At 34.4% G+C, this 18,503-nt stretch overlaps 1 protein-coding gene across 1 annotated transcript in view; it reads right to left on the reverse strand.

The window, feature by feature from the left end:
* dpy (fibrillin-like protein dumpy) overlaps positions 1–7,119 on the reverse strand; it is a 225,421-nt gene extending 218,302 nt beyond the window's left edge. Inside the window, 1 exon segment of the mRNA XM_074170270.1 lies at positions 6,989–7,119. Within this exon segment, the coding sequence (XP_074026371.1) occupies positions 6,989–6,998 (10 nt within the window). The 5' untranslated portion in view covers positions 6,999–7,119.
* Positions 7,120–18,503: the final 11,384 nt, after the last annotated feature.

An 18,503-nucleotide genomic window follows, 5' to 3' on the forward strand; every position in this document is an offset into this window, starting at 1 on the left:
AATAGACGAAATTTCAATTATCATTTTTGCTAACCTTTCTGATACCCAATTAAATGCTCTAGCGTTCGTAATAAACTCATCCTTCAAGACCGGAACATTCCTTTCCTGCCTAAAAAAATCAATAGTTATCCCATTGCACAAAGGTGGTGATCTCAGTTATCCTTCAAACTTCCGTCCTATATGTGTCATTCCCATTCTAGGCAAGCTAATAGAGAAACTGGTTAAATTGAGATTGACAATTTTTTTAAATAATAATAGTGTCATAAGCAACAACCAGTTCGGCTTTCAATAAAAAAAGAACACCCATGATGCTATCTTTTCTTTGTTATATGACGTTTATGGAAATATTAATGAAAAAGAGTCATCAGCAGCAGTGTTCTGTGACTTTTCTAAAGCCTTTGACTGTGTAGATCATGGAATACTGCTGAAAAAACTATATCACTATGGCATCCGTGGAATTACTCACAAGTGGTTCGAAAATTATCTCACAGGAAGAAGTCAGATTGTGAAAACCTCATCCTATTCATCATAAGGCGGAATGAAAAATGGCGTACCACAAGGTTCAATACTGGGACCGATACTTTTCCTGCTATACATAAACGATTCAGCATCTATCGATATAAAAGGAAAATTCACCCTATTTGCTGATGACACCACAATAATGTGGCGTGATCTACACGAGAATATAAGTGCAGATATAAAAAAAAAAGTGATGCGACTCTAATTTGCTGTCTTTCAATGTTTCCAAAACAAATTTAATATCATTCCGCTGCTTTATTGACAGCATTCCTTTACCAACACAGGACGCGGACAGGATGATTGAAAACAGACCTAGTACTAAATTTTTGGGGGTAATAATTGACAATAAACTCAAATTCGCTGATCACATTGCAACCCTCAATAAAAAGCTAGCTTCAGGGTGTTTTGCAGTGAGAATAACATATAAAGATCTTGGTTTGTCTGCCGCTGAATCGGCTTATTTCTCACTTGTTGAGTCACATTTAAGGTATGGAATTCCTTTTTGGGGAGTATGTTGCAAAACTCAAATGCAGACGGTGTTCATCATTCAGAAAAGGGCTATAAGATTCATGTGTAATGCCAAAAGTCGAGACTCCTGCAAACCCCTATTTGAATTACATGAAATCTTGACAGTTTTTGAAATCTTTATTTTAGAAACAGCATGTTTGATTAACAAACATAAATTGATATTTAGCGTTTTCTCCAATTATTATTTCCTTCGTCAATCTAACGACCTAAGATTACCCATACCAGCCTCTACTCTAGTCAAAGACTCTATATATTATAATGGTCTCAAGATGTTTAACCATTCACCTGACCATATTAAAATTTTAGAGGTAAAAGACTTATTATGTGGTAGACCCTATTATAGTTTAGCAGAGTTCTATGAGGACCGCTTTCTCTAATTTATTTTATCAACTGTATTTTTTATTGAACAAAGTATGGTATACTGCATTTGAACATTTTAAACTTTTTTGGTATTTTTTATCGTATGATATCTTCAATCAATTTTATATGTGTTTGAGTATTTTAACATAATTTGTACCCTATATATGTATGTGTGTGTATAGATATGTATATGTATGTGTATATATATATATATATATATATATATATATATATATATATATATATATATATATATATGTTTATGATGACTGATGGAAATTTGTAGCTTTGTGGGGAACTCTCAAAAGATATAAGAAAGCAATTGCAAAATGAACTCTTTATAAAGATGTGTAGATCATGCACAAAAGTTACTATCAGATAAAAACTGGAAGAAAGAAAGCCATTTGAAAACAATGAATTATACATAAAATCGGGTTTTTTCTATTCAGTTTGCACTCCAAACATTCGTTATGGAATTGAATCAGATATCATCAACAGAAACTCTACACAATATTGTATCTAGAAGCAATAAGACAAGTGCCTTTTTCTGAAACACCGATGTCCGCCATTGAGGATGACAGTGTTTCATGTAAGTAAATTTTATCTCTTTCATATACTATGTTATATCTTCAGGACCTACATTTTGGATTATTTTTCACATTCATTGAAACTTTGAGTTTTGTGTTCATTTCAGATAAATATTCTATTTCAAAATTGAATTTTTTGACGATAAAAATAAAATAAAAACAATAAAAATTAATTGGCGCTCCGGGGAAATTGACAGGGAAAAATTCCTAAAAGAATTGCAAAATTTGTTTATTTCATTCTTGAATGGTTATAATAAATATAGTTTACTCTGTAATATTTTCACTATAACAGATTTTACAAACACTGTGACACGTGCTTCGCTATATAATAGCGTCTTCGACCAGGAACGTTTCTTGCTTGGAGAAGCTATTGTATAGCGAATGACGTGTGAACTGTATTAGTGGGTTTCAAATTCTGCAGAAACCTAAAGTAATATATTTTGGTTTCTATTGCCATTTCTGGAAAGTTTTCCTTCACCAGTTATATAAATATAATTTTTGTAAAAGAAACAAGTTTTTCATTCATTTTGCAAGTTGACGAAGGGCGATGTGCTCACCTTTAGGTTTGAAAATTCTTTTACACTATTTATTGTATTGCAACCGACTGTTACTGGTCTTCACAGTCTGAATTATTATTAAAAAATTCAAATGAAAATGAAACTAATAACGAGAGAAAACTTCAGAATAAAACAGTTGAATCAATTAATTTTTTGGGAAACACTCATGAAATATATCATATAAATAGTAATGAAATAATGTGATTTTTTTGCTATCAGAGTGAATCGAAAAGTAGATTGAATGGATATTATCTACAAGTTCCACCAATTCCTGAAGTAGGAGAAAAAGTAATATGAAATGAAACACATGACCGATAATCAATCAAGTGGGTTTACTAAAATTATTGAAACATTTGTGTTTGACTTATACCACAATATTACTTACGACACTACACGCTCAAGGTTCCTAAACCCACATGTGAATTTTTAATTAGCGATAAAGTTCAGGAAACGTTTCAGTGAACCACTCCATATTTGTTTCTATATCTGCGAAGGATTTCACATTCACAAAAATATACACATTCACGAATATATGAAATCCATGATGAATCCGACTTAGTTTTCATTAGTTTTTGAATGTACAAAATGAAGTGGAAGAAATGTTCTGTTCGTCGGTTTTGATAAACAAGTTCGTTTATCGGAATGGTTTCAAATTGAGTTGGATTTATCCGTAGTAGCTCTTCCGTGTTATTTATTTTCCAAAGAATATTCGCTAAACCCAATAACTACAGTTCCACACTCTATCATATCACAAACACACATGTCTTAGGAGAAGCATAAACACTGTCTCTACCTAATGAGAACTTCAACATACTTCGTGACAAGCGTTCAACCAATCAAGTTGGCGTCATCAAGAGATGAATTATACTCATTGAACGAAAGCAGTACTTCTGTTGAATTTATTCTACGCCAGAGTTTCTAGTTCTAGCTTTTACGTGCTTTAGATATGCGTTTGGTACTTCCTTCTTATATAATGTTTTGATCTAAATGGAAATATATGAACATGAAAGATTCCCAATTACAGTAAAGAAAATAATTAACCAATTATCTAAAAAATCAAAAGTTTTTCGTATGCATATGTGCTTGTCGATTCCTTTATGAAGTTGCAGAAATGTTAGTCGACTTAGCTCACCAAGTGAACCAAGAGGAAAACCAGTTACTCAGCTTTTAAATTACGAGTCATGCATGCATCGAGAAAAAAAACTAATGTTGAAATAAGTGACAGGTCTAAGTGCATAAAACGAACGACTGAAAATTGGAATAAGATTTCTCCAAAAAATATTACGCCAAATTTGCAATTCTGAAATAATCAGTATTCGAATTAACTTCATACTGAATACAGGTATTTGCACCTACTGTTCCACAATGACATGAAAAAAAAAATTAGTGAAAATCATGATGATTTGAATGTTTTTTTTAATGATTTACGAGTATTAATGCCGATATATTTAGATCAATTTGAAACAATAGTTCATCGAAAAAACAAAAACTCATATTAATGAAGACCTCCAATACACATCAAACCATCATAGGAGTGTTGCAAGAATTTATAATGAATTGTCTTTGCAACAGAGCAAAAACAATTTTCAATTCAGCCAAAAATTTTAATAAGGAAGTATTATTGATAAAATTTGTTATGAAAAGGAAAGCTCATTCAGATTCATTTGTAGATTCATTAATAAATGTAATACAAAATAAACAGTTAATTAAAAACCAAATGACCTTCATCAAAAATTCAACAACCACCAACTCAACAACCACTGACACCTTTCACAACTAATGATATGCTTTACATTCCAGAACTATTTGGAACGATTAGGTAGAACTTTTTACAAAACAACAAATACGCTAAGATCTATACTCACACATATAAAATACAACAGCACAGAAGGAAAAACAAATTGCATTTATAAAACAAATTGTTCTGGTGGAAAAATATATTGATGAAATTTCGAGACCAATAAAAGTGCGTGACAATGAACATGGATATTACATCAGAAATAGACAATTAACAGGAGATCAAAATTGTCAGAACACATTTTGAAATCAGACGGTGAACACCGAGTAGAATGAAACAAGACAAAAGACGAAAAGAAAAAAATTCTCTTGTATTCTTATATCTGGAGAGAAGTATATTTCGAAAACTTCTTAGGAACAGATAAGTATCAGGGAACAAACCTGTACTTCATCGAATCTTTCAGGAGCCAATCAACAACAGTGACTTATTTCTTACTTCAAAAATCCTTTGAAATCTGTCGAAAAACAGAAATGAAGAGAATCAGTGAAGAAAAAACTGCAGTATACTTGATATTCTTTCAATTCTGAAGACGGAGCAAAATTAAGCAATACAGCAAGTTACCGATAAATAAAACATTTTTTGTGAAAAATACTTTGAATTTATGTAGAAATTTATCGCGGTTGACTAAAAAGCTTGCCTTTTCTACACGTGTATAAAGTTCTCCATTATATACTTGTGATGAACTGTTTGGAACCTTTGGTGTAGTAATGAATATTACTGGAGTTTTTTCCCAACACCAAACCGTTATTTTAACACCTCGACACGTGTTCCAATCACCAACTGATCATCTTCAAGAGGGAGATCAAACTGTTTGATTTTTCTCTTGAGGAAGATCACTTGGTGATCGAAACAGGTGTCAAGGTGTTAAAATAACGGTTAGGTGTTGGGCAAAAACTCCAGTAATATTCTCCATTATAGTTTTCATGTCTTTCAGATTGTGGCGGGTGAGAATACCCAAAGAAGGTCGATAAAACACTCTGATTTCTTAAAAAAAAAAAGATTTTTGTTCGATGAATAAAATCTCCAATCATGTTTTTGACAGACTCGTAAAAACTGAACATGTTCTCGATTTTTCACGAATTCTAATTAATGATACTCATTGGAAATATAGAGAAACTTCCGATTGATTCAAGATATGGTAATTTTTTCCACCTAGACATGTATACCATATTGGCGAATGTTCACCGTCAACTTTTATAATGGTCCAAGAACTTTCAATGTGCTGGGCGGACATGGAAAATTTCATAATTAAACATTACAAAACTCAAAATGACATCATACGTTGTAATTTGGCAGACTTGTTTTACCGTTAGGCCCATAACTTTGATGGACTGTATAGCGGATCATATGAATAAACAGGTATTCTAAAGCACTCTCTCAACAAACAGGAAGTTGAATAACTGAGGGAAGAATTTAATTCAATATTTTGAACCCACGTCAACAAGTTAAAGCTTCAAAGCCATATATGTATCTTAATATTACATTGGGAAAAAAAACTTTCGCCTTTCTATTTCTCCATCTCTATATACAAAAAATGTGGGATACTTCCAAACGAAGGAAGAAAGCAACCAATTTGTTTCCCACATTCGTTTGTATTGAGATGGAAAACTAGAGAGCGAAATCTTTTTCCCTAAAATCAAATCGTTCTTAAAAATATACCCCCTTTCAATTTGATTATATTATTTTCAGGAAGTTACTATTTATGGAACTAATTTGCCAACTCATTTTTTTACTGGCAACAGTAACAACTCAAAACTCAACTCAGAAGTTGTTCTTTGTTTTTCTCATAAAAATATTTTATATCTACGCGACGCAAAATTATCGTTTGCGTAAGTAATATATGATTATACTCATGACAAATCCAGAATTTGAAAAACTTTACAAATTGTATGTTATCAAATACTCTCTGCATTATAGTTGATGACTGACATTTCACATTTGAAATTATATTTGAGTTTATGAAACTGATATCGTAAAAACAAGATACTCATTTTCAATTCATTTGAATCAAATCACAAGTGACGTTCCTGAATGAAAAAAAAAAAAGGCATTCAGTTTTCTCCCTGCTCGTGTAATGACATCTCATCAAAAGAAAATAATTTACAAAATTCCTATTCTAGAGTGAATAGGCATCTGTACTGGTCTTAAGCCCACTGCCTATTAGGTTAATCGCCTTTCGAGAGTTTCTCGTTTAACTGCCTGTTGCAGTCTCCCAAACCAGTTCAAAGAATAGGACAAGTTTGAAGAAAATATGTTAATAAACGGCAAAGAAAAGGAATGTGGGTTGAGGGATTCAAGGATAACTGCCCGTTTGGTATCCAAAGTCACTTTCAAATCTCCCGGAATTCACAAAGGGCCGCAAAAAAACAATTGGTCCGGAATTTTCGAAAACAGGTAGCGATATTTTTCCTTTTTGCAATATGAATTTGGTAACAGCTGTTGCAGGAAGATGTAAGGTTAGTTGTCGAATGTTTTATCCTGTAGGAATTCTCTGCTGTGGCACTTCACGAAGCACTGATATAATAGAATCCTTTTTACGTCACAGAGTTTTAGTTCAAAGCACTATCACCATTAGTTCTTCGGCAGCAGTATTTGTAATATGGGGTGTATAAGGTGAGGAGTAATTTACAGAGACTTACCAGTCGCCATGGCTGTTTTTGCCAGGGCTAATGTGGCCCTATCACTCCACGGTTGAGAAAGTTGGGACACTACTACTCACTTGAATGTCTTGAGACAGACTGACTAAGTTAAGAGCATTAGCATTCTACAGTGGCATCGGCGTCTTGACTTCTCTGCGGCCATGAAAAGCAGCTTTTGATTGGTTATCGCGCGCGCTGTGAGAACCCAGCAAAGTCAGTCACTTCAGAATAGAACGCGGGACTATTTCTGCAATTGGCCTCAAATTCCCCTGTTATGGTAGGCGAGCTCGATGCTTGGACCATGACTTCAGCATTACAAATCTTCGGAACGAGATCTTAAGATGCACAGAGAATCAATATAAATTTACAGATATATGATTTGATAGCTTAGATTACAATTAGAAACACTTATTTCATTTTGCATTGGTGTGTATTCACTATAATTGTAATTATTTACTATAATGTCCATATATACAGGATCCTCACCATTGGGATCTCGCAAACTATAAGAGATACGAAGATGGTTAAATTGGGGCAAAGTTGCGCATTTACCTGACTAACAATATGCCGTTCAGGAAATTCTGAAATTCTGGGTATATCCGGAGATATCCGGGAAAAACAGAAATTTCGAAAAATGGTTTTTATTTTTTCTGGCTTTATTTTTCGAAGGATTCGAAAATAAATTGCACTTCCACGTTGCTACTTTTTCCCTGCTCCATGATGGTGTTTTCAGATTTGCTATCCGATGTTTCGTCTTCCGGCCACCATCATCAACTTTATTTTTTCGTATAGGCGCTACATTGGATTCTTTCTGTTTTGAATAGAACCAGATTTTACCTTTCCAATGATGTATCATAAGTTATCATTTTGTTTTCAAAAATTGGAGATATTGAAAAAAAATCATTCTTATCATAATAGGCTTTGACATGATGTTTCTAAATTTGACTTTCAATTTGTTACACTCAATGACATTTTGTTATTGTACAAGTAATTGAATTTCTGGTGAAAAATGGCTTTCACGAATAAAGAAAAAAGAGATATGATACAAATTTATTACAAACAGGTACGATAGAAACAGTGTTAGGAAGTCGAAGATGTATTTAAACTTGTATCCCGAAAGACGACAACCACATCGAACTATGTTCAAGTTATTGGATCGAAATCTTACCGAGTTTGGTTCATTTGAAAAGCCGAGGAAAAAATACGGAGACAGAATGGACCATCAGGAAACTGAAAAAAATTTGATAAACGGGGCATGTATGAGATAAGTTACACATTGTGTCCTTTTCAATGAAAATTAATAATTTGCAGACAAACATGAATCCGGGGATATCTACATGTCAAATTTCCTCCTAAATGAATATTTGTCATACAAGTGTTTAGAGACATATCAAAAAAAGCGGTTTAAAATGTTACAAAATACACATATCTCAAAAATTGCACCCAGGTGATCCCAAAAGGCGATTAGAATTTGGTAATTGGCTAATAAGAAGACCAGATTTTCCTGTTTTCCTAGAAAATGTAATTTGGACAGATGAAAACACCTTCACGAATTATGGAATATTCTACCGAAATAACGAACACGTTTAGTATTAACGTGTGGGCAGGAATTTACAAAGATAGAATTTTTGGTTCTCATTTATTTGACGAAATTCTGAATGGAGAAACCTATTACCAGTTTTTAATGTCGATTTTCGAATACTATTTGGATGATCTACCTTTGGGTAACTATAACAAACCCTGGTTTCAACATGATGGTGCTCCACCGCACACTACCAGCTGAGTATCTAATTACCTGACTGCAAGGCTTGGTGATAAATGGATAGGGAATAATGGGCCGGTGAGGTGGCCAGCAAGGTCTCCAGACTCAAGTGTTATGGATACATTCTTATAGGTTACGCTGAGAAATAGAGTTAATGGTCAAAAAGAATATCAAAATATTGAGGACCTTCAATACAGCAATGTTAGAGAGTTCGGACGATTGAGGAGGAGAGAAATTAATCGTGCAGTGAATAATACTCGAAGAAGGGCACAGTTGTGTTATCATGAACAAGGCCAGCGTTTTGAACATTTGCTGTGATTTACTTTTGTCTTTACATTTTAGTTAATTATTGTTATTTGTTCAAATTTTCGATGTGATTGTCGTCTTTCGGGATATAAGTTTAAATACATTTCCGATGTCCTAACACTGTTTCTATCGTATTTGTAATAAATTTCTATCATATCTCTGTTTTCTCCATTCGTGAAAGCCATTTTTCGCAAAAATTAAATGACTTGTACAATAACAAAATGTCATTGAGTGTAACAAATTGAAAGTCAAATTTAGAAACATGAAAGTCAAAGCTTATTATGATAAGAATTGATTTTTTCAATTTTTCCAATTTTTCGAAAAAGAATGATAACTTATGATACAACATTGAAAAAGTAAAATCTGGTTTTATTCAAAGTAGAACGAATCCAATGTAGCACCGATAAGAAAAATTAAAGTTGATGATGGTGGCCGGAAAACGAAACGTCGGATAGCAAATATGAAAACGCCGTCATGTAGCAGGGAAAAAGTGGCAATGTGGAAGTTCAATTAATTTTCGAATCCTTCGAAAAATAAAGCCAGAAAAAAATAAAAACCATGTTTCTAAATTTCTGTTTTTCCCGGATATCTCCGGATATACCTAGAATTTCAGAATTTCCTCAACGGCATATTGTTAGTCAGGTAAATGCGCAACCTTTTCCTAATTCAACCATCTTCGTATCTCTCATAGTTTTCGAGCTCACAATGGTGAGATTTGAAACACTCTGTAGAAGTAGTTGTTTCGAAAGTAATTTTTCTTTCGTATAATTCAATGTTTATATGGAAGTAGTTGTTTTTAAAGGGCTTTTTTCAGTTTGTGTTTGAAAGTTCGTCTTTGCATTATATACACATCTTTGTGTAAGTAGTTTACTTTGAATTTTTTTTTGCATGAAGACGGAGAAGTAGAAAGCCAAAACTTTCTTTCCTGATAATTGATCTATCTTAAAACATGCCTTTACCATTTAAACAAAATTCGTATAGCTGGGATTGAACGAATAAGCGAATGAATGTCATTATATACTGTCATCGATGACATAAGTAGATTTAACTTATTCGTAACATAACGTCGTAATTTTATGAATGAATTGAGTGGTTTATCTTGTAATGTTATCCAGATTGGTGCTGAAGAAGAAATAAGGTAAGTGTCTCATTCCAAAACATCGATGACCCCCATTGAGGATGACAGTGTTCTATATAAGTGCAATTTTTTCCTCATTCATATACTATAACGAATGATTGGAATAAAAACTGAATAGCAGGAAGTGTTTTTGGTATAATTGAATGTTCATATAAAAGTAGTTGTTTCGAAAGGGCTTTTTCTGTCAGCTTGTGTCTGAAAGTTACTTCGCTTCCTTTTTCTCTTTGGAATATTTCCATATTTTTTTGTATAAATATGATGTACCTTTGAAATATAACCCTTCAAATTTGGCAAATATGTAGGTTTTCATAATCATGCTTTATCGAATAAAAATGATGGCGTTTTTCCAACACTTCCGGTTATACCGGAAGTTGGTACCAATTCACTTAATTAAAACGTAACACACTGTATTTTGTCACATTATTTTTGAATACCCGGCATAATTCTGAAGTGAGTTTATGTAATATACACCCTATACCAAAAATAAATCTTTCTCAAGATATTCATTTGTTTCTTAAAAAAAATTATATTTACTCTCAACGAATTGAATAAAAATATTACAATAAATAATGAAATTTGGAACAATCATGAAATACAAATCAATTCAAAGAACTAAGATTATAAAAAGAAGGAAAGAAGAGAAAACAAAAATTACATCTAAGGTGCTGTGCGAAAGTAGCGATTTACATTGGATTTGAATAGCTGGCGATTATATCCATTTGAGAAAACGTTCTCAGGAAGTTTATTCTACATAAACGCAATTTGCCAAATGGAAGAGTTTTCGAACAGTGAAAAGTTCGAGATGTACTGAGTTGACCTAAAAACGATGACCAGCCACAGTCCGTCACGTATTTTTGATATGTACCGCTCTTGGTGGAATCAAATGTGCCAAGTCACTTGAACACTTCCCGTGGAAGTTTCTATAAAAGAGAGAAACATCTCCAACTTTTTTTCGATGTTTCAGACTATCAAAGTTGCGAGTGATGTTCGCGTCTCCAATCAGGCGAATGGCTCTGTTCTGAATGGAATCCGGCAGCTTCAGGGTATGCTTAGGGGCGGAACTTCATACCTAAGAACAATACTAAAAAAAAAAGGTCTGATCTGAGCTTTGTGCAGTTTTCTGGTTCGGAACAGTGTTCCAAGCTTCTAGAAGCCTTTGCAATTCCAGCGACATGATTGTGCCAAGACATATTTGTGTTCATTTTACCCACCAACAAACTTAGCGAAGCAGAAAGCGAATTTTCTGTTCTGACATAACTATATTCGGTTCGGAGACATTAATCTATTTGGAGAAAACTGATGCCTGGATTTTTGTGAAATTGAATTGAACCTAGTTACTCTCATTCCAGTTTGAAATTACTTCTAGATCCTCATTAAGATATGCAACATCCTGCTGTCGGTGAAGATGAGAACGAGAAACCCAAATACAAAAATATCAGAACAAAATTGAGTATGTAAATTGACATTATAAACATTTAAAATGATTCACGTATTCTTCGACAGAATAGAAGCAAAAACTCAAAAGATTTTTATTGGTTTTTAGTAACATATTACATGTACATGTTACTGGAGTATTTTCCCACAAAACAATATAATTTCACTTTTTCTTATTTTGTAAGCATCTTAATGACATTTGAATAGTATTTATCATCAAATATTAACAATGCAAGCAATAACAATAACTTCGTAATAAATCTAAAGAAATGAACTTTAAATGTTCAAGCCAGTTTCGGATATACCTACACAGTAGGTTGAATGGACTGACGCCTATCAGAAAGCAACTACTCCCCTGGCTAATACCACGAACGGCGTTGGATTATATCCGACAGGCGTCAATGCAGGAATCTTCACAGAAAATTTCCTGTATATGCAATTGGCAATATAACTGAAAAAGTCGACCTTCAATTTTGGAACGGGCACACGTGCAGACCGGTTTTGGCTCCTTATCCACTCGTCAGGGCAAGATAGTGACCATCATTGACCTAAAGTCAACGATATTCCACAATTGAAAATCGATATTCTTTCAGAGCATTTCATTCCTAGTCCTAAGATGGAGCGAACAACAAAAATGTCACTCCATCTAGTGGACGAGGTACTAACCAACTACATATCCGACATTTGCCCGATTCCTCTGAATAATGAAAAAAAAATTCTTACCAGTCAGTGGGCTATGCTTGAAGACAGGCAAACAAATCTAAAGAAATGAACTTTAAATGTTCATCAAGATATTCAACCTCTTGCTGGCGGTAAAGATGTGAATCCGCTGCCGATGTCCTGAAATCTAAATGTAATGACGAGACAAGTGCGCTGTCGTCAGCAAAGCAATATATTGGATTTTCTTTTCCACTAAGTCGTTGATATGCAATATAAAGAGGGTTGAAGACAATATGAATTCCTGGGGAACACGTTGATAGTGAAAGTTTTCGAGAGATATCAATCGACGGCCACTTGCAGGGAAGGTTTTCTCAGGAAGCTGTAGAGCCATACACAAAAATGATTAGACAAGCCATAGCATCGAAGTTTGGGCAAAAAACCCTCATGTCACACAAGGTCAAAGGCTTCAGTAATATCAAGCGCAACAGATCTTGACTCTTCATGTTTCTCGATTGCGTTATTCCAAATATGGATTATATACGATAGAACGTCGCCTGTTGATCTTTGTTTCCGGAAGCCATATTGATGATCGCTCAAGATGTTGGAGCCTTCCAAATAATTGAGGATACGGTGGTTCCCGGCTTTATTCATGATTTATAATATCATTGATAGTAAAGCGACTGGTCTATAGTTATTTGGAAGATTTTTCTTGCCCTTTTTGGGGAATAGTCTGAACGCGAGCAATCTTCCAACAAGAAGGAAAAACCCCTTTTCTTGTAAGACAGGTTGAAAAGTCTGAAAAATACTGGTGCGAATTCATTGGTGCACTTTTTAAGTACGATGACGGGCCCAGATAATCGACTGTGGAGTGAGATGCAGATTGTTCAGCTAGTAGATTTGCAATTTAACTATTCGTTTGTATTAGTGATGAAACTGTGAATGTTGTAAAGTTTTGATTAACAGCTTCAGCTACCGACCAGAAGGATCTAGACCTGTTGGGATTGGCAAGCAGTTTATCCCTGATTCTCTGATTGCGAAATTCTTTGCTTTCATTCATTCTAAGTTAGCAGTTGTTGCGAACATTAACAAACCTAGTTCGATCTTCGGCACTGGGAATTTTGCGTTACTGCCGGTAGGCGATATTTTTGGAGACGACAGCTTGCTCGCCATCTTTGTTGAATCAAGGTTTGCCGTTAGAAGTTCGTTTCATTGAAAAAGGAGTATATGCATCGATGGATGATAGAATAACTTCCGCGACTTTAGAAGCACACGTTGATTGATAATTAGAGCTGAAACAAACATATATCCAGGGGAAATTGCGAATCAGTAGATCTGTAATGCCAAACTCTGCGCGGCTTAGATTGTTCCCCCACATTTATCGGTAATTCAGTCAACACTGAAATGAGTTTGTAGTTAGAAGATCTCAATGGAGACCTTTTGGTGACTGTGTTAATTTATGGATTGGTTGTTGGGTATAGATCCAGATAACTAGCATATTCTCCATCACGGACAGGAATCCTGGTTGGAGTCCGCTGCTTATTGCAAAAGCCTCAGCTTCGCGACCTTGTTCGTCGTTGATATTTGAAAACTTGAGCCATTCGACATCATGGACATTGAAGTCAATAAACGCAGCTTATGAATTTAGTGAATTTCTGTGGCACATAACATCAAAGTTTTGGGGTTCCAGCATTTCCTCTCGTTGACAGGAGAGATCGCTTCTGATAAAAATTATATTCCAAAGTTACGTCTGAATCGGAAGTGGAAATCATAGCCGGGATAGAGAAAATTGATAGGGCTTATTGAAGCACTGTGAGTGTAAGAATATGAGGACTATTTGTTGACAGAGGTTGGTGCACTCAGTTTATATTTGAGTTGAGTCCTCTGATGTTGCAGAAATCGATTTTGAAGTTGCTAGTGGGCCTCTTAGCAACTGCGGTTACCATGCTATTTTCCTGCGGACTGATGTTGAAAAGATCCTGATAACTCAGAAATAATGGTTTTCAAAAAACTTCTGCAGGATGATGTCCTCCAATCAGCCACTACCCAGAGATCTGATTGGGAAGCTATTTCACCTCTGGTTGCAATAGTATCTTACCGGGCGTTACCAGGTGGGACCAGCATATACCATCTCTTCCATATACAATCCTGTGAATGATATCTGATTCAATTCCATAACGAATGTTCGGAATATATACTGAATAGAAAAAAGTGTTCGATGTTCATATACATGAAAGTAGTCATTTTGAAAGTATTTTTTTTCGTGTAATTCAATGTTAATATGGAAGTATCTGTTTCGAGAGAGTTTTTCTTGCAGTTTTTATCTGAAAGTTACGTCTTTCTATGATCTACACATCATTGTATGGTGTTACTCATTTGAAATTGATTAACTTGGAAGATTCACACATTTTTCAGTATGAAGATGGAGAAGTAGAAAGCCAAAACCTTTCTTATATGAGATTTATCTTCCCTTAAAATTCACCCCATTCAATTCAAACAATAAAATTTACCACTTTCAATTCAAACAAGATTCCTATAGCTGGGATTTGATCAAATAAGCGAATGAATATGTCATTACCCACATATGAAGTATCATTTAACGATGGTTCATTTGCGGAATGACTAGATGCATCGAAGTGGTCGAAGATTCATTTTTTATGACAGCGTGATGAGGGATGTAAAGGGAGGTGGTACTTTGATGAGATGACATTTTTGTAAATAATCTCTCAAAACATTTGAATATGAAAGACATAATTTTTCATCCTGAGATAAACGTTTTTCCAAAGATAGAAAACGCCGTAAAGCAATCTCTCGGGTATTTCCAAAATCCAGATTTGTTGATTTGAAGGGCAGGGAAACTACATACTTGCCGTCCGGGCAGCGAGTAGTAGTTTTGATAAAATAATTTTTCACAAAATCTATCTTCAGACGAAATAGCTTTAATATCGGGAACCTCCTCCAAAATTTCTGAAATATATTATCCAATGTTGGATTTGATACTTTAGTAAAAAATGAATAAACTTTGATGGTATCAAGTTCAACAGATATTTGAGGCACTTTACCCATAACAATCCATCCAAGAACTGTATTCAGATAAACCGGTTTCTTTTCGCCAAATGAAACTTTTTCCTCTTTCAGAATGTAAAGAAAAATGTCATTACCTAATAATAAATCTATGCGAGATTTTTTATTGAAATTAGGATCAGCTAATTCAAGATGATCTGTCAATGGCATCTCATATTTTGAAAATGAAGGTACTGTCATCTATCACATGAGTAGATTGAACCCATTCATGACATTAAGCCGTAATTTTGTGAATGAATTAAGTCTTCATCCTATAATGTTATCCAGATATGGTGCTGAAGAAGCGATAAGACAAATGTCTTATGCCGGAACATCGGATGTCCACCAGTGAGGATGACAGTGTTCCATGTAAGTTTTACCTCTTTCATTCAGTATGTTGTGTAGCAATCATGTGAATGATATACAGGGTGTAACATAAGTATGTTAAAATATTCAAGTGACGTATTACTGAGACAATTTTAAGAAAAAAAGTCTATATGATCTTGTGTCCGAAAATGTTTCGTTTCGGAGATACGGGGTGTTGAAATTGAATTTTTTTGTTCGCTTTTTGAAATTAACTCTTGCAAAAAATAAGTTATTTGTTCGAAATTCGGTACCCGGGGATTTTTCGACGTGGGAAATCATATTTTCGTATTAATCTTCATGTAACATTTGAAGGGCGCTGCGTGCGCTGTCATTATTTTTTTCAAATTGCCCTAACTTTTGTGACAGTAAACTTCTGGTACTTTTCATTAAAAAACCTAATTCCCACACCTTTTCCAAGTAAAAAAAGGTACATCTCCTCAACAACGCTGGAGGTGATCGTTTCCGTGACATTTACAATTTTCGATATCGATGCTTATTACTTTAAAGCCATTCAATATTTTTTGTCACTCTCCGCTTGCAAGTTAACTTAATTAAATCGAGTAGGCTATGAAAGTTTGTTTATAAAAATAAAAGTTCACTGTCACATTTTTACCTATTGATCGACAAATTCGGAGTTTATAAAGTGATTTTTTGGTACTATGCCCGACTTTATGAATGCTGAAATGGCTGATATGGTTTTTGCATACGGCTTGGCTGACGGAAATTCAAGCGAGGCCAGACTCATCTATCAGGAGAGGTATCCCCAACACGTGACTCCTTGTGTAGCGACACTTGCGAATCTTTTCCGGCGACTTTCCGAATCTGGAAGCTTTGAAACACATTCTGCAGTAGGACGGCCACGGACTACAAGAACTGTGGAATTGGAGGAGGCGGTTCTCGAAGAAATTAGTGAACATCCTGAGACAAGTAGAAGAAAAATTAGTCAAACTTTAAATGAGAGTCACATGACAATTTACATAATTTTAAAGGAATAGCAATTATATCCTTATCATATTCAGTGTGTCCAGACACTTACGCTACGTGATTTCCAACCATGTATCGAATTTGCTCAAGGGCTTCAACGAAAAGTCGAACAACATCTGAAAATTTTATCGAAAATCCTCTTCACAGATGAGGATAATTTTTCAAGAAATGGTATCATGAACTTCTATAACAACCACATCTGGGCGGAAGAAAACCCACATGCAATAACGCAAACTCATTTCCAAGACATATTCTCTTTTAATGTATGGGTAGGAATAATTGGGGATTATTTAATTGGGCCCTATTTTCTTTCCTTACGTTTGAATGGAGATGCTCACCTACATTTTTCGGAACACGAGCTTCCTCATCTTATGGAAGATCTTCCCATTGGTCTCCGAAATCACTTTTGATCACCGGACCTCAATCCCGTCGATTTTTTCTTTTGAGGATACCTAAAATCACTAGTTTATGCTAGCCCCATTGAAAACGAGAAAATGTTGAGGGATCGCATCAAAGCTTGCCGCGAAACGATAAGAAACACTTCGGGCATTTTTCAACGGGTGCGGAATTCTTTGATGAGGAGAGCAGAAGCTTGTATTACTGTTGAGGGTCGTCACTTTGAACAGTTGTTGTAATAGTTGTTTCGTTCAATTTTTATGTTCATTTTCCTAATAAATAACATAGTACTTCTTCGAACTGTTTTTTTTACAAACTCCGAAATGTAGCACTTTCTAATTGAATAATTAAACCTGACATTTTTTTTTTATTTTGATTGAATAAGCAGTTCGATAATGCTCAGTTTAGAAGAAGTCTGTACGGGTATACTGCGTATAAAAATTGCAAAAAACTTATGACAAAAACCTACCATGTGTTGAAAAATTTCAACAATCTGTATTTCGAAAACGAATCATTCTTCGTTGTGAACATTTTATAGGAAAAAGTTGACGAGATCCACCACATACTTAGTTTTTGTAATGTTCTCAGCAACTTCACTTAGCGCCCTAGGAGCTAAGTAATATGCATCGATATAGAAAATTGTAAAAATCTCGAATCACCTCCAGCGTTGTTGAGGAGGTGTACCTTTTTTACTTGGAAAAGGTGTGGGAATTAGGTTTTTTCATGAAAAGTACCAAACGTTTATTGTCAAAAAAGTTAGGGCAATTTGAAATAAACAATGACAGCGTACGCAGCACCTTCTAGATGTTACATGAAAATTTATACGAAATTATGATTTCCCACGTCAAAGAAACCCCTGGTACGAATTTCGTGCAAATAACTTATTTTTTGCAAGAGTTATTTTCAAAAAGCGAACAAAAACATTCAATTTCAACAGTCCGTATCTCCGAAACGAAGCATTTTCGGACACAACTTCGTATAGACTTTTTTCTTAAAATTGTCTCAGGAATACGTCACTTGGATATTTTAACGTACTTATGTTACACCCTGTATAGCGTTCAATTCCATGTTATTTTACATAATTCAGTGTTCATATAAAAGTTTTTGTTTCGAAAGTATTTTTCTTTCGTGTAATTCAATGTTTACATGAAAGAAGCTGTTTCGAGAGGGATTTTCTTCCAGTTTGTGTATGAAAGTTACTTCTATACATGATATACACATGAATGTTTGTTTTTGATGTTTTCTGGCCAATAAAAGTAGTGGAGAGAAAATGTATGAGAGTAATAAAATGAATTGATTTGTTCAACGTGAGCCAGAATATGAATAATTGTCAAATTCAAATAGTCATTGAATTTGTGAGGGGAATACACGAATAATTTAATTTGAAGATTTTTTTGTATTTCTAACAA

The sequence above is a fragment of the Leptinotarsa decemlineata genome, unplaced genomic scaffold (assembly GCF_025532065.1).
Source record: "Leptinotarsa decemlineata unplaced genomic scaffold, Ldec_3_MD MMD2_P_RNA_scaffold_7, whole genome shotgun sequence".
In the NCBI taxonomy this organism is placed as follows: Eukaryota; Metazoa; Arthropoda; class Insecta; order Coleoptera; family Chrysomelidae; genus Leptinotarsa; species Leptinotarsa decemlineata.